At 44.2% G+C, this 25,003-nt stretch overlaps 1 protein-coding gene across 1 annotated transcript in view; it reads right to left on the bottom strand.

Moving 5' to 3' along the window:
- The window catches only part of USP25 (ubiquitin specific peptidase 25), a 121,476-nt gene extending 99,452 nt beyond the window's left edge, over positions 1–22,024 (bottom strand). The window contains exon 1 of the mRNA XM_075593964.1: positions 21,717–22,024. Coding sequence (XP_075450079.1) covers positions 21,717–21,758 — 42 coding nt within the window. The 5' untranslated portion in view covers positions 21,759–22,024. The remainder of the gene's footprint in view (positions 1–21,716) is intronic.
- Positions 22,025–25,003: the final 2,979 nt, after the last annotated feature.

The raw sequence follows: 25,003 nt of genomic DNA on the forward strand, positions 1-25,003 counted from the left end.
TGCGACCCTGGCGAGTCTTGCCTGCTCCCCGCTGTTCCGGCCACCGAGGTCCTACCCACTCCTGGAGTCTCCTCCGTGACAGCGAGAGTGGGAGTAGGCGATATGAGATAAACTACTTTGTTGGTCCAATAGAAGGTATGTTACAAGCTTTCAATCCTCTCAGGGTTCTTCATTGGGTACGGCAGAAATACAGAAACAAAATTGAATATACACTGTATTTAAATTATATTTCTGCATTTCATATCTTTGCTACTACATAGAAGAAAGAAGCAACATGCTAACTACCATTCTCTGCTTATTTAGCCTGTGTCTAATTAGGCTGCCGTAAATGTCACTTCAGTTTTCTGCCACTTGCAAATACAATTCTTATCTTTCTAAAATAAAAGACCAAAATAATACAAAATAAAGTCCCCTGGATTCATTCAGTAGGCAGTGTGTGGGAATTGGGAAAAAAAATGGAGAGTAAGCCAGACCACAACTTCACAAAGAATCAGGTAGAACCAAGAACCACTGTAAAAGTTTTATTAATTAAAGAACATATAGACAAAAAATCCTGACAGATCCTCTGACGCGTTTCACGCACTGGGCGCTTTGTCAAAGAGTGATCTGTCAGGGTGTAGAGTGATACTGATATAGGGCAACTAACAGCTGTATCCACTGATTAAAACATTAAGTACAAACATGTACACCTGATCAACTCTTCAAGGGGACCAATCAATGGTCCATGAAGTAGAGAACTGGTGAACCAAGTCAATATACATATAACAAGACTCATTTAATTAATGCCCCATAGACAATGGACATACAGTATAAGACTAATGTTACAAAACATACATAAAGTGATAACCCCAAGTAATGAAGATATATATATATATATATATATATATATATATATATATATATATATATATATATATATATATATATATATATATATATATATATATATATATATATATATATATACAGTGTTCGACAAACCTATACATTTGCTTTTGGTGATTTGTCAACCACTGTGTGTGTGTATGTGTGTATATATATATATATATATATATATATATATATATATATATATATATATATATATATATATATATATATATATATATATATACAGTGTTCGACAAACCTATACATTTGCTCGCCCCGGGCGAGTGGATTTAACCCCCGGGCGAGTAAATATTGGCCCAAGCAGCACACGTTTGGTACTAGGTGGCGAGTAGATTTTTTTTGTGTGGCGAGTAGATGTTTTGGTGATTTGTCAATATATATATATATATATATATATATATATATATATATATATATATATATATATATATATATATATATATATATATATATATATATATATATATATATATATATATATATATATATATATATATATATATATATATATATATATATATATATATATATACATATACATATACATAATAGGATTAACACTTAGAATCATACTATACACAACAAACCAGGATTAACATATATACTAATTAAAAATGATAACAAACCTACAAGTATAAGCATCTTTCATAATAAGACTGTAATAAAAACTTTCAACAATTCTCTGACCCATATATTACTACCGATACCTTGGATATATCCCATAAGGTATGTATCTTAATGTTAGATACTGTACAATCTTCATTAGATCCTACAAAGGATAAATATTAATGATAATGTCAATTAGTCACTCACATATAGAAAGATCGGGATTATATATTAAAAAGTAATAAATGCTGTACTGGACTCATGGTCATGTATAATTGATAAACCAATAAGGAAGGGAAGGGGCAGGTATGTATTGGAATAAGAGGGGTGGGGGGAGGGAAGGGAGGGGGGTGGGTAGGGAGGGGGGGCGGCCCTATCCTAAATCCCCAACCTTAACCGCTGGCGAAGACTTCATTCCACTGCGACCAAAATTTCCCATTCTACAAATAGCATGCCCATGGTCAAAATGCACAAAGGGTATGGAAGGATTCTCTTCCAGCTTGCTGCATCCGCAGATTTGGTTAACCCGTAGCTGCTCCATATTGATCCCAAGGGGTAAAAGAAGCAGTTCTACTAACTTAAGCCAGTAAAGGCACAAACAAAACAATGCGGCCTGTCGTCTAATAGTATTTAATAAGATAGCAAATAAAAAGGATCACTTGTGAGCACATTCACATGTCTTAGACAGGTCTGCAACCCCGCCTTTCACCATTATCACCCAGCACTTCCACTACAAGGGATTCTGGGAAATAACATGCAAATGACCACACAGTGCCACCTTTTGCTTCAAAACATTTTAACGTGGTTCGCTGTACTACACACACACACACACACACACACACACACACACACACTTTTATGGACTCTTAAAGGTGCCCTTCATTTTGCTATTCTATTAACGACTTGGTCCTAATTGCATTCATCTTGGAATTGCTTCCACAGTTTTATGCAATGAAGTATTAGCACCCGACAAAAGCAGCATGTTTTACACACTCCGTCACATTGGTGTTTTACAGACTGGGGTATTTAAGCCAGCACTCATAAATGTATCCATATGAAAATTGTGTGCAGGGCCAATGGATATTCCTAAAATCTGGTGTGGCCCCAAAGGAGAGGTTTGAAAACGCCATGTTAAATTAGGAAAAATGTTGGAATTTGTAGGTAAATGTTATTACACTGCTTATTTCCATCTTATTGCACTTTAAATACAAAAGTTGCCGTTCTAAAAAATATATTTAGCCTCCTGTAAAAAATCTCTTACAGCTTTAAACAGAGAACCGCCTAATAAACCATCTACATACTGTACATGTGCTCACACAGAGGTTGTCAAAGTCAAATGTGCAGCAGTACAGGACAAACACGAATCTGAGCAACCAATGTTCTCTTAAATCTCTTTCACGCAGAGAACCAGAAAGCAGGAGACGCATGGTGAGCTTTCTATTGACTTCTCAGGATTAGGAGGCATTTCTAAAAAGGGGTCTGGTTTTTCCTTACACTTGCAGAAATTCACACTTTGGCAACATGGACTTTGATTCAAATTTTAAAAAAATGTTCACCTATTTTCCTCCTATTGTTTACATTAGGCGTGTCCAACTCCAGTCCTCAAAGGCCGCCAGCAGGTCGGATTTTCAGGCTATCCCTGCTTTAGGACTGCTCACCTGTGCTGAAGCAGGGATATCCTTAAAACCCGACCATGCTGGTGGCAGATGAGGACTGGAGTTGGCCACTCCTGCTTTAGACAGATATGAACTATTTTAATAAATCTTGTATATGCTTTCCTACAAACTTAAAAACTTTTATTTCTAAATAATTGACCTCCAAATATTTACTCTATATAAAACATTTGTAATTCTATATCGCTAGCAAGTAAACAGACTTTTAATAGCTACGGTATATTTATTGGGTTATGCATGTATTCATTTGTTCTCATTCCTGGTGTATTTGTTTGTTTTGTTTCCGGCTCATGTTATGCCAGTTATTTGCCGTGCGTTGCTTTTCCCAAAAATGTAGCTGAACAGCAATTGATGAAAGGGGAACAACTTGAAATGCAATAAAGCCAGGGGGAGGAGAAGCAGGGGGAATTAAGTAGTATAATAACCGCTCTAACAAGTATAGTTTGTTTGATCATTTAGGATCAGTTTTGTAGCTTTGCAAATTTAAGGCTGAAATACTCAACTGAAAATAACTTTAATTATAGGCTAAAGCAGTAAAATTCAGGGCATTATTGAAAACCCTGCTCCCTGATTGGATAATGCCCGGAATTTTAACCAATGAGTAATGCCCGGAATTTTAGCAGCTTGCAAAGTGCAGTTTTCAATCTGTTTATTTCCAGCCAATCAGCTTTCAGAACAGCTGAGACAGGGCAGGGGATTGGTCAAAAAGTATCAGCCACGGTTTGACTCCTCCCCCTCCTGAGCTGACAGATTTTCTGAGCAGATTCAATTGAATTGGGAGGGGGAGGGGGAGGGGGAGGGGGAGGGGGAGGGGGAGGGGGAGGCGGGGAGGGGGAGGGGGAGGCGGGGAGGGATCTGCAAAGAAGTAAGTGGCTGTCTGCAGTTTCTTTGTGGCTGCAGTTTATGTGCTGTTGTGTTGTATCTGTGTAGAGGTGCTGTGTGTGTGTGTGTGTGTGTGTGTGTGTGTGTGTGTGTGTGTGTGTGTGTGTGTGTGTGTGTGTGTGTGTGTGTATAGAGCTCCAGTGTGTGTGTCAGCAGCAGTGTTTATGCGTGTAGCATGTGTGTGTAGAAGCAGTTTGTGTATAGAGGTGCAGTGTTGTGGGGTGTGTAGAGATGCCTGTTGTGCTGTGTTGTGTGCAGAGGTGGGGGGAGAGTGCAAAGTTTAGTAAGTGGCTGCATTTTTTATTGTGGCTGCAGTGTGTGTGTGTGTGTGTGTGTGTGTGTGTGTGTATTGTGCTGTGCTGTGCTATGTGTAGCAGCAGTTTGTGTGTGTGTAGAGCTGGTGTGTGTGGTCAGTGTCAGTAGCAGTGTTTATGGGTGTAGCATGTGTGTAGAGCTGCTGTATTGTGTATGTGTAGAGCTGCTGTGTTGTGAGTGTAGAGGAGGTGTTGTGATGTGTATCTAGAGCTCCAGTGTGTGTGTGTGTGTGTGTCTAGAGCTCCAGTGTGTGTGTGTGTGTAGAGGTGCTATGTGTGTGTGTGTGTGTAGAGGTGCTATGTGTGTGTGTCTAGAGCTCCAGTGTGTGTGTGTGTCTAGAGCTCCAGTGTGTGTGTGTGTGTGTGTGTCTAGAGCTCCAGTGTGTGTGTCTAGAGCTCCAGTGTGTGTATGTGTGTGTCTAGAGCTCCAGCGTGTGTGTGTCTAGAGCTCCAGTGTGTGTGTGTATGTGTGTCTAGAGCTCCAGTGTGTGTGTGTGTGTGTGTGTCTAGAGCTCCAGTGTGTGTGTGTGTGTGTAGAGGTGCTATGTGTGTGTGTGTGTGTGTGTCTAGAGCTCCAGTGTGTGTGTGTGTGTGTGTGTGTGTGTGTGTGTCTAGAGCTCCAGTGTGTGTGTGTGTCTAGAGCTCCAGTGTGTGTGTGTGTGTGTGTGTGTCTAGAGCTCCAGTGTGTGTGTGTGTGTGTGTGTGTCTAGAGCTCCAGTGTGTGTGTGTGTGTGTGTGTGTGTCTAGAGCTCCAGTGTGTGTGTGTGTGTGTGTCTAGAGCTCCAGTGTGTGTGTGTGTGTGTGTCTAGAGCTCCAGTGTGTGTGTGTGTGTGTGTCTAGAGCTCCAGTGTGTGTGTGTGTGTCTAGAGCTCCAGTGTGTTTGTGTGTGTCTAGAGCTCCAGTGTGTGTGTGTGTGTCTAGAGCTCCAGTGTGTGTGTGTGTGTCTAGAGCTCCAGTGTGTGTGTGTGTGTGTCTAGAGCTCCAGTGTGTGTGTGTGTGTGTATATATAGAGGTGCTATGTGTGTGTGTGTGTGCCTAGAGCTCCAGTGTGTGTGTGTGTGTGTGTGTGTAGGTGTAGAGGTGCTGTGTGTGTGGGTGTGGTGTGTGGGGTGTGTGTGTGTAGAGGTGCTGTGTGGGTGTGGTGTGTGGGGTGTGTGTGTAGAGGTGCTGTGTGTGTGTGTGTGTGTGTGTGTGTGTGTGTGTGTGTGTGTGTGTGTGTGTGTGTGTGTGTGTGTGTGTGTGTGTGTAGAGGTGCTGTGTGTGTGTAGAGGTGCTGTGTGTGTGTAGAGGTGCTGTGTGTGTGTAGAGGTGCTGTGTGTGTGTAGAGGTGTTGTGTGTGTGTATAGAGGTGCTGTGTGTGTGTATAGAGGTGCTGTGTGTGTATAGAGGTGCTGTGTGTGTGTGTAGAGGTGCTGTGTGTGTGTGTGTGTGTGTGTGTGTGTGTGTGTGTGTGTGTGTGTGTGTGTGTGTGTAGGTGTAGAGGTGCTGTGTGTGTGTGTAGAGGTGCTGTGTGTGTGTGTAGAGGTGCTGTGTGTGTGTGTGTAGAGGTGCTGTGTGTGTGTGTGTAGAGGTGCTGTGTGTGTGTGCAGAGGTGCTGTGTGCTGTTGTGTGTGTAGCAGAAATTTGTGCGTGTTGAGCTGGTGTGTGTATGTGTACACACAGAGGGGGCGGCAGTGTGTGGATATAGATATCTGCAGTGTAAGCGTATATAGAGGTGTTTTCATGTATTTGGAATGATGGTGGTGCACGCACTCAAACAAACAGGTGATACTGGGGTACTTAACCGCCGGTGCGCTGTTCTGGGGAGCTCCTGATGTCCCAAATAGATCCAGTGAAGAAGAATCAGGTACACGGTCTTAATCATTATTGGAAAGGGGGTTTATTGTGCCAAGAAATCCAACGTTTCGGCAGTAATACTGCCTTTCTCAAGGTGTAGGCTACGTTTTGGATTTCTTGGCACAATAAACCCCCTTTTCATTAATGATTAAGACCGTGTGCCTGATTCTTCTTCTTCACTGGTTTCATGTATTTACCATTTTATTTTAATTAAAAAAAAATCTATTTAACTATACAAAAGTGTCTCGGGCCTTCAACTCTTCCAGCCAGGGGATTATTGGTCAGTAATGCCCTGTTCTTCGGGGATTATTACTTAAATAAAATGACAAAATAAGTGGTTTTACATCAATATTTCTTAAAGACAGAAAGCTATTGAAAAAGCTCCCAATGGGAGAATGGGATCAGAGTGAAAAAGGGGAAGCAAATATAATTTGTGCAAGTTGATTTCTGGACTGTGTAAGAGCCCCTGTAAAAAGAGGGCTTCTGAATACGCATTGTGCAATCATACTTCCTAGTCTGTGCCTACGGTATACTAATGTCTCTGCTTACAACCAAATCCGTGGCAGCTCCCCTGTTTTGTCTTTAAATGTGCAAGGCTCATGTTCAAAAGCAACATGTTGTAACACAAAACAGTGCAGACTATAACTATACAGGTGTAGCAGATGTTATATAGTACTTGTTAAAGAGGCAATCCAAATGGCACTTAAAAAAATAAATTATAATTTTATAATTTTTATTTTAATATATGCAGCCTTTGATTACCTTTATTGAAAACCAATTACCTAGGCTGCTGATCGATTTGTTCTCCTGTCAGCACAGACCCTGCTTCCCAGGGTACCCTAAATGGCTGCCTTTCAGTTTCAATTAATCCTTCAGTCAGTGTAACTCAGCAGCTACAATGTATTCTTATATTACTAACGTAACATTATTTTTTGTTACGGTTTGATGCTGAAACTGCTGGGAACATTGGCAACAAATTATTACTAACAGTAAAGTGTTACAAAGATCTTGCACTGCAGGAGCTGTCACTAAAGCCTGCTATAGAAATCAAGCGATGCTCACTATATTAAAACTTATTAAAAATGGCATTTTGAATTGAATTTCAAAAAAATAAATGTAGTAAGTACAGTATCATCTAATACTACAGAACGGATGTATGCATAGATGGCTCCTGTAACACAATGTGTTAACGCTGGCACAATTTAACAGTAGTGCTAGTGAAAATAACCGTTAAAGAGAATGTTTTATTAAACATGCTACATCTGTACTTTGAAGATGCTAAAACATCTTTTTCCCCTCTAAACCCGGCGATAATACAAATCTTCCAATGTAGAATGGAAACTAACAGTTCTTTTACTATTGTTATACTTCAGTTTCAAGGTCGATGATGAATTTGGCCAAACAAACCCACTTCTTTGCAATAACACATTCTCAAACAAACCCGTTTGAACAAACTGAGTCTGAGGATGTTGGGGGGGGATCACAGATCCTCTCTGGAGAACTCCCCGTTTAGGCGATTACAACTCACCGCCACCCCAAAAAACCCACACATTACTGCTTTAAGGAAGATGTGTGAATTCATCGTTGCTGTTTGACTGCAAAGCGCTCTGCTGGTCACTCCCCCCCCACAGACAGCACTACATCCCTCAGGGAGTGACTGTGGGGCTGTATATAGACTATTGTATGGGCAGGACTTAGAAAACTGCCACTGGCCTGCCAACATTATGCAATGAATGACCTGCTTCCAGGGAATAATGAATACTTGCAGCTATTGAAGCAGATTGGTAACAAGGTTATCCCAAGGTTAAACTCTGCAAGGTCTTTGGCAAAGTGTGTGTGTGTGTGTGTGTGTGTGTGTGTGTGTGTGTGTGTGTGTGTGTGTGTGTGTGTGTGTGTGTGTGTGTGTGTGTGTGTGTTAATGCAGCTCTGATAGGTCAGCATATATCTAAATCTTCAAGAAAAGAAAAAAAAAAGCTGCTTACCAATTAATTCTAACAGTTTAAAGTTGTATTTAAAGAATACAACAAGCAATGGCATGATGAGGGTTGAGGTTAAATATTTGTCAACTCACAATTCTTATTGCTACATTGGATGTGCGGTATACCAACACAGATTAACCAGCAAAATTAAACTGCTTTGCTTTGGCAGTGAAGATGTTGACTTTTTTTTTTTTTGGCCCGTGTGTTCTTTAAGTTACAATAAAATAAAGAAAGAAACACTTTTTTTTGGTCAGAAGGTCCATGATAACAATTTTGAGCATTTTACTGGGAGCAAGAGGGCCACAGACACTTTAAATCAGCTCCGGGAGGGCGCGCGCTCCCTCAGGGCGATGCGCTCTCCCGAAACCTGCACTGCAGGCAGGACACATAGGGAGGCGTGGCCATGATGTCATGTTAGCGGTTCGCCCTCATTGGCTGAACCGCTCACGTGACGCGGCCGTCGCTTGGAGAAATCTATTTCCCAAATTTGCTCTAAATGTGTGCGCTTGGCTGTCTAGTTCAGTGGAAACCATGGATTTGTTTTGGCGGTAAGCAGCATCGCACGCCTGGCCGCTTTGGGTACAAGCACGGCCTTGGGTTGCAGTGTAATTGGGATGCCGTTAGGATTTCAAGGGGTGTTCATTCTAATCTTAGTGCGCTGCGGGGAGTCAAGACAACGGAGCGGACAGTTTGTTGGTAACCTCTTAGGGCTGTTATATAGTGCAGCGCACAGCACTTATAAATGGCTGTGGTTAGTCAGCCTTTCTATAATGGTGCCGCGCACGCACACAGCAGTGAGCGTGGAGCCGGCCGACAAGGGATACATTTTTAACTCACATAATCTATACACACACACACACACACACACACACACACATATATATATATATATAACCTTCCATCCCAGTCACTCACAGCATACACACAAAAAGGGTGCATCACGTGCACGCACGTTCTCCCAGGCGCGCGCGGACACTATATAACGGCCCTTACGCACACGCGAGCATGTATGTGACCGGATTATTTTGTGATCATTACAAAACTAGTTTGCAAAGTCACTGCAGCATTAAAGGGAAAGTCAGATATAGCAGGCATACTACTTAATGTATTCATGGAAATTGTTTAATTAGCAAGCTGCAATCACCCTTAAAATAAAATATGTATTTGCTTTTGTGAAAAATTAACAAGTCTATTTTCTTAGGAGTCCTATATTTTCTAATGTTATCTGATAAGTAGTGTTTTTACTCTCTTGGCTCATAACAGCATCATAGTTCATTCAAAGTAATGGGATTACAAATTGTGCGTGTATATATACAAATAATTTCCGTTATGGCGACATGCGAATTTGCTCTCAAGTAATATTTTTATTTGATATATAGATATAGGCTAAAACATTTAGTTACTACGGAGACACTAAAAGTGAAAATATATTATATATAATATATATATATATATATATATATATATATATATATATATATATATATATATATATATATATATATATATATATATATATATATATATATATATATATATATACAGTGTTCGACAAACCTATACATTTGCTCGCCCCGGGCGAGTGGATTTAACCCCCGGGCGAGTAAATATTGGCCCAAGCAGCACACGTTTGGTACTAGGTGGCGAGTAGATTTTTTTGTGTGGCGAGTAGATTTTTTGGTGATTTGTCAACCACTGTATATATATATATATATATATATATATATATATATATATATATATATATGCAATACGATACCGTGTATGAGACGAATATCAAGAGGCAGCACTCCAATGGATGGTCAAAAAAACTTTGTATTGTTAAGACATAATAACCAACGTTTCGGTCCTACATGCGGGACCTTTCTCAAGGTGATGTGAGAAAGGTCCCGCATGTAGGACTGAAACATTGGTTATTATGTCTTAACAATACAAAGTTTTTTTGACCATCCATTGGAGTGCTGCCTCTTGATATTCGTCTCATACACGGTATCGTATTGTCTAGTTATTCTCTACAGGATTTGCACCCATCACCTTGATTTACCTGACGGAGTGCCTATTGTTCTTATCTATATGATAGAGATATATATACTGAGTTAAGTTATGGTGAGTAAAAAAAGTGACAAAAACCCTCCACAGCAAAGCAAATATGCAAATGTAAATACAACTGTATGCTCATCTGCATGTCTTAGGCAGGTCTGCAACCCCGCCTTTCCCCATTATCCCCCAGCACACAGCACTTCCACTGCAGCAAGGGATTCTGGGGAATGACATGCAGACCTGCCTAAGACATGAAGATGAGCATACAGTTGTATTTACATTTGCATATTTGCTTTGCTGTGGAGGGTTTTTGTCACTTTTTTTTACTCACCATAACTTAACTCAGTATGGTAAACCCCATCCTTTAGCTTCTCTGCATACCCAGTTTACCAACCCCACACTGATGAGACACATATATACATATATACATACCACCACACTGATGAGACCCATAAAGGTCGAAACAGCTGTCTGTGGGTGCCTTGGTCCTTTGGCTTAGATCAAGGCGATATGAGTGCTCCTCTTGGCCTGCACAGCTATGACCAAATGCAGTACCATCCTATCTGGGGCTTCAGTAGGAAAGGTCAGTGCTCCTCTTGGCCTGCACAGCTATGACCAAATGCAGTACCATCCTATCTGGGGCTTCAGTAGGAAAGGTCTGTGGCAAGCATTTGGCCCTCTAGCTCGTTGAGAGGTGGTGTCCAGACTCCGGACCACAGAATCCCTGAGCCTTTGGGCTAAGGGGGGATGGCATTCGATAAGGGGGGATGGCATTCGAACAACCAGCCCTTCGGGGCTGGGGTGCACCCGCACAACCCTCGAAAGAGGGGAGATGATGCGAACTCCCTTGCGGGCCTCGGGCCAGAGGGAGGAAGAGACGGATGTCCTGAATCCTAACGGAGGAAGGCATTAATGTCCCTGGAGACCTAGGCTTTCGGGCTGAAACCTTCAGGGAAACTGTGCACTGAGGGCGGGTTTGACTTCGGTTGGACAGTCCAAGGGCAAGCTCCCTATCCACTGAAGTGGACTGGGACCCGATGAGCGAGAGGGGCAACCCTCTCGGGAGGAAAAAAAAAAAATATACACACACACACACACACACACACACACACACACACACACATATATATATACACATATACAAACTTTTTTTTCCCCCAAAAGATGTTATTTATTTCCGTTGAATATATTAACCCTTTGAGTGCCACGGCCCCTCCGTACAGTGCAGTAACATGACAACTTTCAATTACAGCCACTTTGTAGGAAACATCCTTCTCCCTGGGCAGATCGCGCCCTGCACTCCATGAGAACGCAGGACGCCATCCGAGTGGCAAAAAAACCCTCTCTTGGGCATGACGTAGTCACTACATCATGGAGCTAGTCCCCATGCCGTAGTAACTGCTCTATGCTCTGGGGCACCCAAAAGGTTCAACATGTCACTGACTCACCTTGGTCTTAGGACAGACTGCCTCAAATCTTTGGCTGCTGGAGAATGAGTTGCAATGCAGCCAGGGCTTCTGAGACATGCAAGGCACTAACTGTATCTTAAAGTGGCAGCTCCCCACATAAGATCATCCCACCCCCATATCTATCTCTCTCTCTCATTTACTTGGATGGGAAGCAGTGGGTCCCCAGAGCTGCACCAAGTTATTTTCCGCTTCAGGAATCCACTTGTTCCCATGATACTTATTGGCAAATTAATTTTAAATACCCCCGTTTCACTCAGGGCAGTAGTAATCTGTTACGGTATCCTATTGCACACGTGACAAGGGATTTAAACTGCCATTTTGTTTTCCCTAGAGGGTAAGCATCTCGATAAGGGGATCCGCTGGATTCTATCCTAGTAACAAAATAGGGTAGGGAGCCTAAATCAAAAATTAGGGTGTTCATGGCACGCCACTAAAACTCAGTGCACCGCAATTGATATTATTGACCAATGTGTTTGTACCAAGAATCTTTTTAGGAAAGAAAGCCCATGGTCATATTTGAGATCTTCAGTTATGTCACCAATTATTTAAATGTCCCTTAACCCTGTGAGTGCTATAGCAACACAACCACTGTTGGCCCCTTTGGCATTCAATGGGTTAAGACAAAGGAAGACAACACTACTAGATGGACAGGTTCTTGTATCGGTTGCGAATGTGAACTACTGGTAAGAAGTGTCCCGACGTGCGTACAACAATACACCAGGAGTGAGATGTACAATGGTTAGATCTAGATCCAGAATTTTCCATTATTGATGAAAAAGTGTATCCTTGAATGATTTGTAAACAAACAATGTAAACTCCTTTTATCTCGCCCCAGTTCTTAGCTGGTAGGTTGCATGCATAATACAGTATGTTATTTTGGGATTATAGCAAACTAGACAATGAGCTAAGATGATCAAATACTCCAGTGTGTGTCTAAATTTATCAGTACACATTCTTTAGCGAGTTATTTTCAGCAAACATAGTGCAGGGCTATTGCTTTCCTGATTTATTAAGACTGACAATCACCCTCCCTCGAGTCCACTCTTCAAAATAGAGACACAAAATAATTTGTCATACTTTCAGCAAATCATTTAAAATAATTAAACGTGACAGAGTTTATGTCTAACGGCTTCAATGACCACAAACTAAATGAGCATCACCTTACTTTTTGTGGAACATTTTTTCGTTATTCTCACATTTCAGTCACCGTTTTTTAGCTCAGTAAAAAGAGACTTGAAAATGAATTATTAATGATGCAGCACTCTAGAGATATCTGCTTATAAATTCCAGATTTCTGGAGATAGGACAAGAAAGCTGCAATTACCCCAACAGGGAATAATGGTTTTGACTCAATTTGTTAGAATTTCACAAATGAAAAAAAATATATAAAAAAAGCCAAGTTTAGAATAAGGAGTACTGTACGTTGCATGAATATCCCCCAAAACTTTTTTGAAGGGTAAAATCTATTAAACATATAATTGCCATTACTTCAATGTGGTCCTAAGTGGGACTACAGCTTTGTTACTTTTCTTCATTGGCATTATGACCAGTAACAACTTGTGTGTACTCCATGTGTGTCAGTGACTGTATGGTTATTGGGTGTGAACCAGATACTTGGCACACCATGATACAAGGGTGGCCAACTCCAGTCCTCAAGGGCCAACAACAGGTCAGGTTTTAAGGATATCCCTGCTTCAGCACAAGTCAAAGACTGAGCCACTGATTGAACAAATCCTCCCTAAGTCTCCTGGTCAGAAAGCGTATCGCACAGCAGATGCTAATGCCAATTATTGACTATGGAGACATAGTATATGGCTCGGCACCTCAAACCCACCTTAGAAAACTTGACACCCTCTACAATTCAATTTGTCGTTTTGTTCTCTGATGCAACTACAACACACATCACTGCGAAATGCTCAAAGAACTAGATTGGTCATCACTTGAGTCTAGGCGCAAAGTTCACCTTTCCTGTCTTGCCTTTAAATTCTTTATGGGCAAGCTACCCAGGTATCTGAACAAGCTCCTCACCCCTACCACATGCAGCACTTACTCCAGATCTGACTCCAAAAGACTGTTCATGGTCCCAAGGCTCAAAGTATCCGGCCGCTCCTCCTTCTCTTACCGTGCACCCCAAAACTGGAACAACCTACCAGAGACTCTCATATCCACCACCAGCTTAAGTTCTTTCAAATCTAAGGCTGTCTCACATTTTAATCTGGTCTGTAACTGTTACATACGCCTATCATATATATTATATCTCTGTGCATGCAATATCTTGTATATAATGTATACCCTGTTCATTTATGTAACTATTTGTAACCATGTATTATTTGTCTTAACTCTGTGCCCAGGACATACTTGAAAACGAGAGGTAACTCTCAATGTATTACTTCCTGGTAAAATATTTTATAAATAAATAAAATAAATAACCACCTGTGATGATGCTGGGATATCCTGAAAACCTGACCTGTTGGCGGTCCTTGACGACTCGAGTTGGCCACCCCTACCTAGCTAGTTTCTGCTTCCAGATTTACACGCCTAGAAAGCATTCTTTGTACACAGGAGCAGGGAGTATTCTTGCAAAGCAAAGCTGGAACATGATTAGCAGCGGAGACCTGGGGCAGGATTCATTTCCTCAGTTTCAAAGCAGAACCTTGTCCAAAGCAAGGACACAAACTCACCACAAAGGGTCGGTAACTTGTTACAGGTACAACACTGATTACCAGAATGTACTGTACTTATAGCTGATGAAGTTAAAAAGTATAAGGCCTGATGTCTTTTCCTTCTTGCCCAGCCCACATGCAACATTGTGAAATTATCAAGTACAGGCAGTCCTCGGTTATCCAACGGAATCCGTTCTGGAAGTAGCGTTGGATAGTGATACCGTTGTAAAGTGAGTCCCATGTTAATCAGCGCTGGGAGCGTTGGATAATGCATTCAGGCGTCGAAAAACAGCCCACAGGGTTGCATTTTAAAGCATTGGATATGCCATTCGTTGTAAAGTGAAACGTTGGATAACCTGTAATTTTCTATTGTGCAGCAATATTGAGACAAATACAAATACATATTGGCAGAGATTCACCATACTAAATGCATCCTGATTCTCACAAATACTACAGAGGTATCCCGTTATGCCCTTGCAACAGTGTGTAATCTATACTGTGTGATTTCTAAATGGAGTATGGAATAACAGAACATACCGTACTGTTTTCTTTGTAGTGCCTCACATCTAACTATGAAAATATGTGCGACCCAGTTACTCAACAGTACTAAGAAAATGTATTAGTCCCCATTATTTTTTTTCAAAGCCCCAACAATGATTATGCAGAAATAATTCTAAAACTGAAAAAAACTACTCAGATATGTGATCAAGAAGAAAATGGAGAAATAGAAGCAATTTGCGAGGGGGGAGGGGGGAGGGGGGAGAAATAAAAAAAATCACCACCATAAATTGGAGAACATGACACTACAGTTATAAGCGCTCTGCCGAAGATGAGCTGCCAAGAAATCCGCACCCGCCTCTATCATGGCAGTGTCCTAACACCATTATATTTACGTGTGACTTTTCAAACGTTTTTTTTTTTTATATCATTCTCAGGTTAAAGATTCAATTTCGCATCCAAAATGTTTCTCGGCTTTAGGAGTTCTGCCAACTGGATGGGCACAGTCTAACATGCCTTGTGTAGGGATCCTATAACACCCACCTGTTCTTCCATACTTCACATGTACATGGTTGCACAATCATGTCTACCCTCTGTGGTGCCAAACAGCTAATAAATCAATTGTTGATTAACCTTTCCAGTATCCCATACACTGAGACGCCAGCTACCCCAATCCGGGAGAAGATTTGACTCCCATTCATTTGAATGGAGCTAAACGCTTCTCTGGCGATGGGAAAACAGCTTTTCAGCATGTTGGGTACGAGGCATAGCGTGTGCAACCTTACAGAGGAATGCGATTCTGGTTCTGCCAGCATGTAAATAGCGATAAGTTTCCTCATTGCCACTCACAAAATGGCGAGAACGGAAACCAGCAACAAAACAATCTATTCAATACCTCTACGTGGCTAATCCAATGTAGGACATTATTTCCCCCAATAAATGATTTTGTGGAACTTATTTTGGTGTGCTACTGTTTTCCATTCTTTGATTACCATGTGCTCCTTGGACATGGACAGCGACATCACCCAATTTTGTGAACACAGTGAAGTATTTTGTGTAGTAAGAATCACTCCGGACCTAATGTGCCGTTATTTTCTGCCTTTCAGTCTCAATCTTCCAAGAACTATATATCACTCCAGCAGAGGCGCTGCAGCATCGTTTCCGGAGATAGGCAAGAGTTGCAAAAAAGTCTACACGTAATTTACAGTCTAATATCTGTCATGTTATATGGGCAGTCCTTGCTTAACCTATTAAAAAGGAGACATTCATACACTTATTAATATAAGATTGAAGCAGGGGGTCTTCAAAGCTGGACCCCATTCATTTCAGGGACTCCCTGCTTCCCGAGATACAGATCTCCAAAGGGGGTGCCAGTACCTCAGCAAAGTTTAAAGTTCCCCCAACGCGAGTCAATAGAAAGCCAAACATGACGTCATGGCTTCCTATTGGCCCACAAACTTTGAAACGGCGCCATTACGTGATCCCGGCTAGTAGAGCGGCTACCAGAAACCCCCGACAGAGGTATCTCCGGAAGCAGGAGGTCCCCAGAGCTGATGTTAAAGGGGTTCAGCTTCGGAGACCCCGCTGCTTCACTCCTAATATTAAAAAAAATTTAAAAATTGCAAAAACAAAAACCGCCTGCTTGAATTCCCTCTTTAATGCAATGGATTCCTTTAGAAAGATTCAAAGAACCTTAAAGCAGTGCTTCCTCAAGTGTCATTTTTTTTTATAATTTTCTTTTCAAATTTGTACGCTACCTAAACTGGGTGGGCCATGAGCTGAATAAGGGTACACAAAAACAAAATAGTTAACTCATCTGTTTTTATTGGGTTTTATTTATTTTCTTAATGTTTGAGAAAAGTTTGTATTCATGCGGCGTCACGATCACACTGCCTTATGGCATTGATCGCAGCCATAGACCTCGCGTGCGCCAGCAGGAGGGGGCGTGCGGAGCACGAGGAATCTGTTCAAACTGATTCCACGGCGCGACGGGCAAGTCACGTGAGCGGTTTGCCCAATGAGGGCGAACCAGCTCCGTGACGTCACAGACACGCCCCTAGAACCGCCACACCCCCCCCCCCCCCAACCATTTTTATTTATTTTTTTTAACTTATTTTGCTATTGCATAGTTTGATATGTCCAAATAATAATTTCGGAGGCCAATGTCCAAAATCAACCGAGGTGAACCCTTTAACCAAATAATTGAAAGCAGGCCTCTGTAATGTCCTGTAAATAAATGAATAGAATTGGATTAGACCAGGGGTTCTCAACTGCAGTCCTCAACGGCCAGGTCAGATTTTCAGGATATCCCTGCTCCAGCATAGGTGTCTCAATCAAAGACTAAGGGCTGGGACCCGCTGCGCCCGGCGGCACGAGCGTTCCCCACCAGCAGGGGAATCCTCCCGAGCCGGTCCCAGTCCCCCCTGGCTGCACAGCTCACTACACGCTGTGACGCGTCAGCCGCCAGGGGATTCAAGAGAATTGTAATCCCAAGCGGCGACGCGTCACGTGGTATGGCTGTGAGCCAATGAGGAGGGGAGGCTTCGGGGAGCGGGGAGGAGAGTGTGGGGGGAAAGCAGCGTGAGTGCCTGTCTGTGTGTTTATGTGTGTGCCTGAGTGCGTGAGTGCCTGTCTGTGTGTGCATATGTGTGTGCCTGAGTGCGTGAGTGCCTGTCTGTGTGTGCATATGTGTGTGCGTGAGTGCCTGTCTGTGTGTGCGCGTGTGCATGTGCCTGTCTGTGTGTGTGAGCGGCTGAGGAGATGAGGGGCTAAACAGTTGAGGGGCTGTGGGGCTGAACAGTTGAGCTATTATGGAGTGGTTGTACTGTATACAACATGTACATTCATTAAATAAATGCAACATCAAACAACTTAGACAGTGTCTATCAATACATGGTTGAGGGGCTGAACAGCTGAGGGGCGGTCCTGCCCCCTCACGTCATGGCCGCGCCCCCTCACGTCATGGCTGCGCCCCCCACGTCATGGCCGCGCCCCCCCACGTCATGGCTGCGCCCCCCCACCCATTTTGGCCACGCCCCCCCCCCCCCCCCCCGCTCGCAAAAATGGTCCCTTTGGACCGGAAAAAGCCCCAAGTGCCTCTCCACGCGTCGCCTATCTGCAGTGCGGGCGCGTGGTCTGAGGCAGCGGGGCCTTAGCCTAGGACACTGATTGAGCCACCTGTGCTGAAGCAGGAATATCCTGAACCGGGCAGGGCGGGGCAGGTGTGTGCCTGGAGTTGAGAAGCTCTGAATTAGACAATGCTACAGGGGTAAGAAGGTATCACCTGCTACAGAAACCTCTCACTGTGGGCACTAGACCTCAAACTTTTTGCCAGCTGCATGGCAAGAAACAACTAGGGAAGGTTGGTTACCGTGAGATCAGCACCAAAACAAACAAAGCATTATCACAAACCAAGGGGCATTACTGCAAATAGCGTCACCCTGTTAAACAGGAAGTCCTTACTGGGACATGGTGATCTAATGGCAGTGGCATTTTTATTAGTTACATTTAGCCGATTGGCGTCTTTAAACAAAATCCATGGCATACATATACTTTTTTTAATAAAATTGTAAACATTTAATGTTTCCATACTACACAATAATGTAGAGGGATTTTGCAATCTGTATCAGGTCTCTTGTCTGTCCTCAAATAAATTGCTTTGATTTTATTCTGTTTGTCCATCAATTAGTCCAACAGACAAACAAAGTAGCTGAGATGCAGGTATTTAGTAGACAGGAAGAAAATGAAGACACCTTCATTTTTCAATTTAAAAAAATGTTACTTTCAAAAAAGTGATTGATTTAATCTCCGGAAGTCAATTATACTCCGTTATTATTTATTTTTTGCCTTGCTACAGTGGAACGCCCTGGTAAAGGTAAGGTTTATCCTCCTCATGCATTCATTCTAAATCGGAAGGAAATGCATTAAAATAAAAACAAAACAACAACACTTTCATATAAAATGCGTACAGTATGTATGCTATAGATCTGCATGAGCGTCAGCGTGCGCGCTTGTGAGCCGAGTGGGAGCGGGGCGGGAGGCGGGGCTTGCGCGACACGTCACGGACTGCCATTGGCTTTTGGCGGTCATGTGACCGGCCCTGCGCTTACCTCAGCGGGAAAACTTAAATTTTGATGTCGGCTGCAATTCCGCACGCCTGTGGAAGCGTCGTCTAAAGCTGCGCTGATAGGGATAATGTTTCCCCTCGCCCTGGCCTAAGGTTTACAGAGGCCCTGCAGCGCCCCCGGCATTAATTTAAATGCATTCGGGAAGCGTGCAGGGGCCTCTGTAAACCCCGCACCCCCCCCCCCCCCCCGCAGCGAGTCTCACGCCCCCCACTTTGCACACTGCTGATAGAGATATATAGATATATCTCTATCTATATCATAGTGCCATTAATATAAATAGTATATGTGCTATGTACAAGTAATACAGTCCTATACAGCAGAAATGTGACAAAGAAAAAATAAAACAAATAACACACATTGGGAATAAGTGCTTCAGACATAAAAGTAACATTTAGGAAAAGGAGTCCCTGCTCCGCAGAGCTTACAATCTAATTTATTTCGTTTTTATATCCTTCTCTGTAACATCTTGGATATGTTTCTGACCACCCTCGATCATTGCCAATTTGAAACTTCCGCTGAATGCTTTCCTCAAATATAAGCGACTAAGTAGCCCTAACAGCATCAGCAGACCTTGTATAGACCAGGGGTGGGAAACCCCAGTGCTCAAGGACCCCCAGCAGATCATGTTTTAAGGATATCCCTGCTTCAGCACAGGTGGCTCAAGACCTGTGATGAAGCAGGGGTATCCTTAAAACATGATCTGTTGGTGGCCCTTGAGGACTGGAGATGGCCGTCCCTGGTATAGACTATATAGTCTGTGAATACTGATCTTATGTGCACGCTGTTTGGACTGCATTGCAAAACTACAGTACTAAACATATATTATTACATTATATAACAGTTAAAGTAGTAAGGAAACTGTTATATATTATTATTATTATCATTATTATTATATGATTGAGTGCTTTCATTTTTTTTGCATCTCTAATATAAGCAGCTAAGTATGATAGAGACTTTAACTCTTTTAAAACTGTTTCTAGAGGGCCTCGCACGGATGGACAATAAAATGGGATTATCCCCTATGAGCAAATTAATAAAATATACAAAAGAATTGCCCTAATCTGAGTCAGGATTAACCTTTTAAATTTTTAGCTGAAAATTGGTATTATGTTCCTACTTTCTCCCTGAAAATATTATTTTTAACCCAAACCTCCTGTAAGGCGATATAACGTTGGTCAGTGTGCCTTGCATTATAAACTATAATGGGAATACTCCTTCAAATCAGAAACTGTGACCAATACCTGCACCACAGGAGTCTGGTTATCAAAGACACACCAGTAGGTACTATGTATTAACCCCTTTGCATACACCTGCCCCTCTAAGCTATTTGAGCCCGGCATGGTTTTGGTTACCATGAAACGGTTTATCATATGTATATCTTTATTGATATAGCACCATCCATGCACATAGCACTTCACAGCAGTACCATACATGACATTATAGGAATAAGCTCTTTGTACATAAAAGTAGACATTAGAGAAAGGAATTCCTGTCCCGAAGAGCTTACAATCGAAGTGGTAAGTAGGGAGAGAGACGGGGGGGGGGCTATTTTCCCTTTTAAAATATGATCTTATTTAAGACATAGGTTAATGGATGCTAAGTATTCAGATTTAACTAGCACAACCATGAGCTGACAAGCTAATTTTCACTTTGGTAGTGCCACATGCATAAATAATATTGTCCCAATCTGCTACAAAAAAAACTTGTTTGGAAATGCAATGACAGAGCTGCCCCACCCCCTCAGCTCCAGGACTAGGCTTCAAGACCAGGAGCTCGAGTTACAAGAGCAGCCCCGCAGCAGGAGAGTGACCTCCCCCGACCAAAGCACTGCACCCCACACACCGGACTGCAACCCAAAGTGTAACACAGGCACAGGGGGTGCGAGAAACATGCAGGGAGGGATGGTAACCAGGTGGGAATACAAACGGGGCAATGTGTGGTTAAGGGCTCAATGAGAGAGGGGGGAAATATTGGGGTTATTAATATTCATATGGGCCTCATTCCAGTAGTATGCTGCGAGAAGTAGAGAGGGGGGGAGGATTTGTGTAGAGGGGGGTAAGGGGGGGGGAATTTGTGTAGAGGGGGGTAAGGGGGGGGGAATTTGTGTAGAGGGGGGGTTGTGTACAGAGATGGAAGGCAATTGTGTGTAGGTGTGATAGGTATAGGAAGGGGTGGCGATCATTATAGGAGATACAGTATGGGTGGAAAGAGGGCTGGATTTAATATTGGTGGGTGCTTCTAATAGTAATTATGGGGTGACAGGCTGGTGAGACATCTAATGGAAGATGGTAAAGGGGGACATAGGAAGATAGTGTGTGATTAAAGGGGTGGATATGGCAAAGAGATAATAAATAATAGGGGTGAACATGAGTGAGGGAGGCTTGGAATATTAGGGGTGCTTGTCAGTGAAGGAGGATTTTAATATTAGGTGTGCTCAAGAGTGAGGGAGGCCAACAAGAAAAGGAGTGGTTAGTTCAATAAGAGGGTGCATGAAGACAGCAAGAAGGGTGCAACTACAGGGCTGCCCATCCTGCATGGGTTAGGAGTATTGGATGCATGTGAGTGGTGTTTACAATAACATACGTGCATATCACAGATACATTGTGTAATAACAGGGGTGCACATTAAAGGTCCATGTGTTTAGTAAGTGGGGTGCTACTGTAATTATGTCAATAGTGCACATAACCACATAGATGGTGCTACAAGAGGGATGCAGAGTGGGTGCTCACGGCTGTTACCTTCTGGGAGTTTTGCTGCAGGACATTCTGCTCCACGGTCATGGCCCAGATCCTCCTCCCCACCTCCTCCTGCTGGTGCTCCTGCTGCTGCTGCTGCTCCTCCTCCTCCTGCTGCTGCTGCTGAGATCGGGAGCACGGGGGAGAGACGGCAGAGTGACCGGGTATCAGGGCAGCTCGGTGGGTTCATTTAGCCATCCGACGTGAGACACCGAGCTACCAAATATCCAGAGCCTGGGAATGTCAGCCTCTCTCTCTCTGCTGCTTCTACCGACACCGCCCGTCTCTCCCCAGCGGCAGCTCCAGGGCAGCACACTCCCTGCACTTCACCACTCCCACCACTCACATGCACACAGTCACTGGGGAGGGGCTGGGCTCCTTCTCACCACCCCTCCTGTTACTATTATAACACAGTGCTGCTCTCTGTTGATACTGGAAGCAGCTGAGGGTTAGAGTTTGCTATGATACAGCCGCATGCCGTATATCAGCATGAAGGTGCTGCCACCCCCTGACTTCACTGCTATGAATCTCCCTTTCTCACCTCCAATACTCAGGGCCGCCAACAGCAATCGTGGGGCCCGGGACAAACATTTTAAGCAGCCCCCCCCCCCCCCCATTTCACACCTCACGAGTCCCCTCTCTTTCCCCAACCCCCTTCCCATGTATTTCTCTCCCTTCCTCTCACCCCCTCTCACTCTCCCGCCTCGCATGTATTTCTCTCCCCTGCGCCTCACCCCCTCTCACTCTACCGCCTCGCATGTATTTCTCTCCCCTGCGCCTCACCCCCTCTCACTCTCCCGCCTCGCATGTATTTCTCTCCCCTACGCCTCACCCCCTCTCACTCTCCCGCCTCGCATGTATTTCTCTCCCGTGCGCCTCACCCCCTCTCACTCTCCCGCCTCGCATGTATTTCTCTCCCGCCTCGCATGTATTTCTCTCCCGTGCGCCTCACCCCCTCTCACTCTCCCGCCTCGCATGTATTTCTCTCCCGCCTCGCATGTATTTCTCTCCCGCCTCGCATGTATTTCTCTCCCGCCTCGCATGTATTTCTCTCCCGCCTCGCGTGTATTTCTCTCCCCTGCGCCTCACCCCCTCTCACTCTCCCGCCTCACCCCCTCTCACTCTCCGCCTCGCATGTATTTCTCTCCCGCCTCGCATGTATTTCTCTCCCGCCTCGCATGTATTTCTCTCCCGCCTCGCATGTATTTCTCTCCCGCCTCGCATGTATTTCTCTCCCGCCTCGCATGTATTTCTCTCCCCTGCGCCTCACCCCCTCTCACTCTCCCGCCTCGCATGTATTTCTCTCCCGCCTCGCATGTATTTCTCTCCCGCCTCGCATGTATGTCTCTCCCGCCTCGCATGTATTTCTCTCCCTTCCTCTCACCCCCTCTCACTTTCCCGCCTCGTATGTATCTCTCTCCCCTGCTTCTCACCCCTTCTCCCGCCTCGCATGTGTAGCCAGGTCCCCTGTTGGTAGCGGGGCCGTGTGCGAGCAGCGCGCGTCTCCCTCTCTCATGCGGCCGGTTGCCAGGGACGCGAGAGGGCCGGTTGCCGGGGACGCGAGCGGGCCGGTTGCCGGGGACGCGATCGGGCCGTTGCTAGGGCCGCGGTCGCGTCGCGAAGGTCCCGGCGGCTTGCGGAGCAGGGCGCCGCCATTACTAGGTGCGTTGCACATGCGCAAGGGTACAGAAGCGCCGGGAGGAATGCAGGAAGGTCGCGCATGAGCAGAGGAGGGCAGTCCACCCCCAGGGTGCACAGGGGCAGAGCCACATGACCCCAGGGAGCCAATAGGGCTGCAGCATCTCCCTGCAAGGAGATTGATACATTTTCGCGCGCTGAGCCATGCTAGTCAGTGCTGGACCGGGAGAGCTAGGGGAAGGAGGTGAGTGCAGGGGTCTGTGACCCACTGCAATAGGCCAGAAAACCCCTAGGCCCCAGATAGGTCCTGACCTCTCCCAGCTTGTGGTGCATAGGGACTGGCCCTAAGTTAGGGACTATCCCATTATTGTCAGTGATAGATAGGGACACAGCGGACGCTGCGCTCCCTGAACTGAGGCTTGGGCTCAGAACTACACCCCAGAGACAGAGACTATCTCCTGGGTGGGATCGCCCCTGGCGGACCCCGTGCGAGGAGATCCGGGATCAGAAAAAATCATCAAGCGACTGATCCTTTGCAAAGTTGTTTGCTGGCCCGAGTGCAGGAGCACTCGGCAGGTACCTTCATAAGTGCACCAACCTATACCATTCTCACATTACCTATTCACATAGTGGCAGCGCTGACCACGGGACAAAAGGGGGTAGGCTGTGGACACGGTGTGGGGATACACGGTGGTGGGCGGGTATACTCCTAGTGGAGTAAGAGACACTGAGAGGACTGAGTTACTTGGTGGAGATAACCCCTAGAGGGGGAGTGTTATTAGTGTACGTTATAAGAGTGTGTTATTGCCTGCATATATATTCTGCGTTACAGTAAACTGGTTATATATATTCCTGAGTACATGGTTATTGTATATGTGGGTCCTGTGTAGACAAACTTCTATATATCACCAGAACCCTACACAGGTGGAGGCACTGAAACCAAGAACGATCCAGAGGATTCACCCCAGGCTCTCACCGGCGGAGGCTCAGACCTCCTGTGAGCCTGACAGGTATAACGCACCACACCTGGTAACATATAGGTTCCCCCTTACATTCATATATATATGCGATTGGGTGGGGTGGAACAACCGTTACACATGTATTTCTCTCCCTTCCGTCTCACCCCCTCTCACTCTCCCACCTCGCATGTATTTCTCTCCCCTGCGTCTCACCCCCTCTCACTCTCCCACCTCGCATGTATTTTTCTCCCCTGCTTCTCACCCCCTCTCACTCTCACTCTCCCTCCTCGCATATATTTCTCTCCCCTGCTTCTCACTCTTACTCCCTCTTTTCCTCACTCACCCCCTCTCCCTCCGTCAATTACCCCACGCTCACTCATTCCATCCCCCCACACAATTCCCCCCACAAGATATATACCAAAAAACTTCCCACCCCCAAATACATTAAAAAAAATTCCCACCCCCAAGTATATACAACCTCCTCCCCAAATGCATACAAAAAACCCAACTACCCAATACATAAAAATAAACAATACATATAACCACACACACGTGTGTACACATATATATATATATATATATATACACACACACACACCACATTAAAAAAATCATACATATAAAAAGATACCCCAACCCTCCCCCAATACATATAAAAAGATACCCCAACCCTCCCCCAATACATATAAAAAG

This window comes from Ascaphus truei, chromosome 3 (assembly GCF_040206685.1).
Source record: "Ascaphus truei isolate aAscTru1 chromosome 3, aAscTru1.hap1, whole genome shotgun sequence".
NCBI classification, from domain to species: Eukaryota; Metazoa; Chordata; class Amphibia; order Anura; family Ascaphidae; genus Ascaphus; species Ascaphus truei.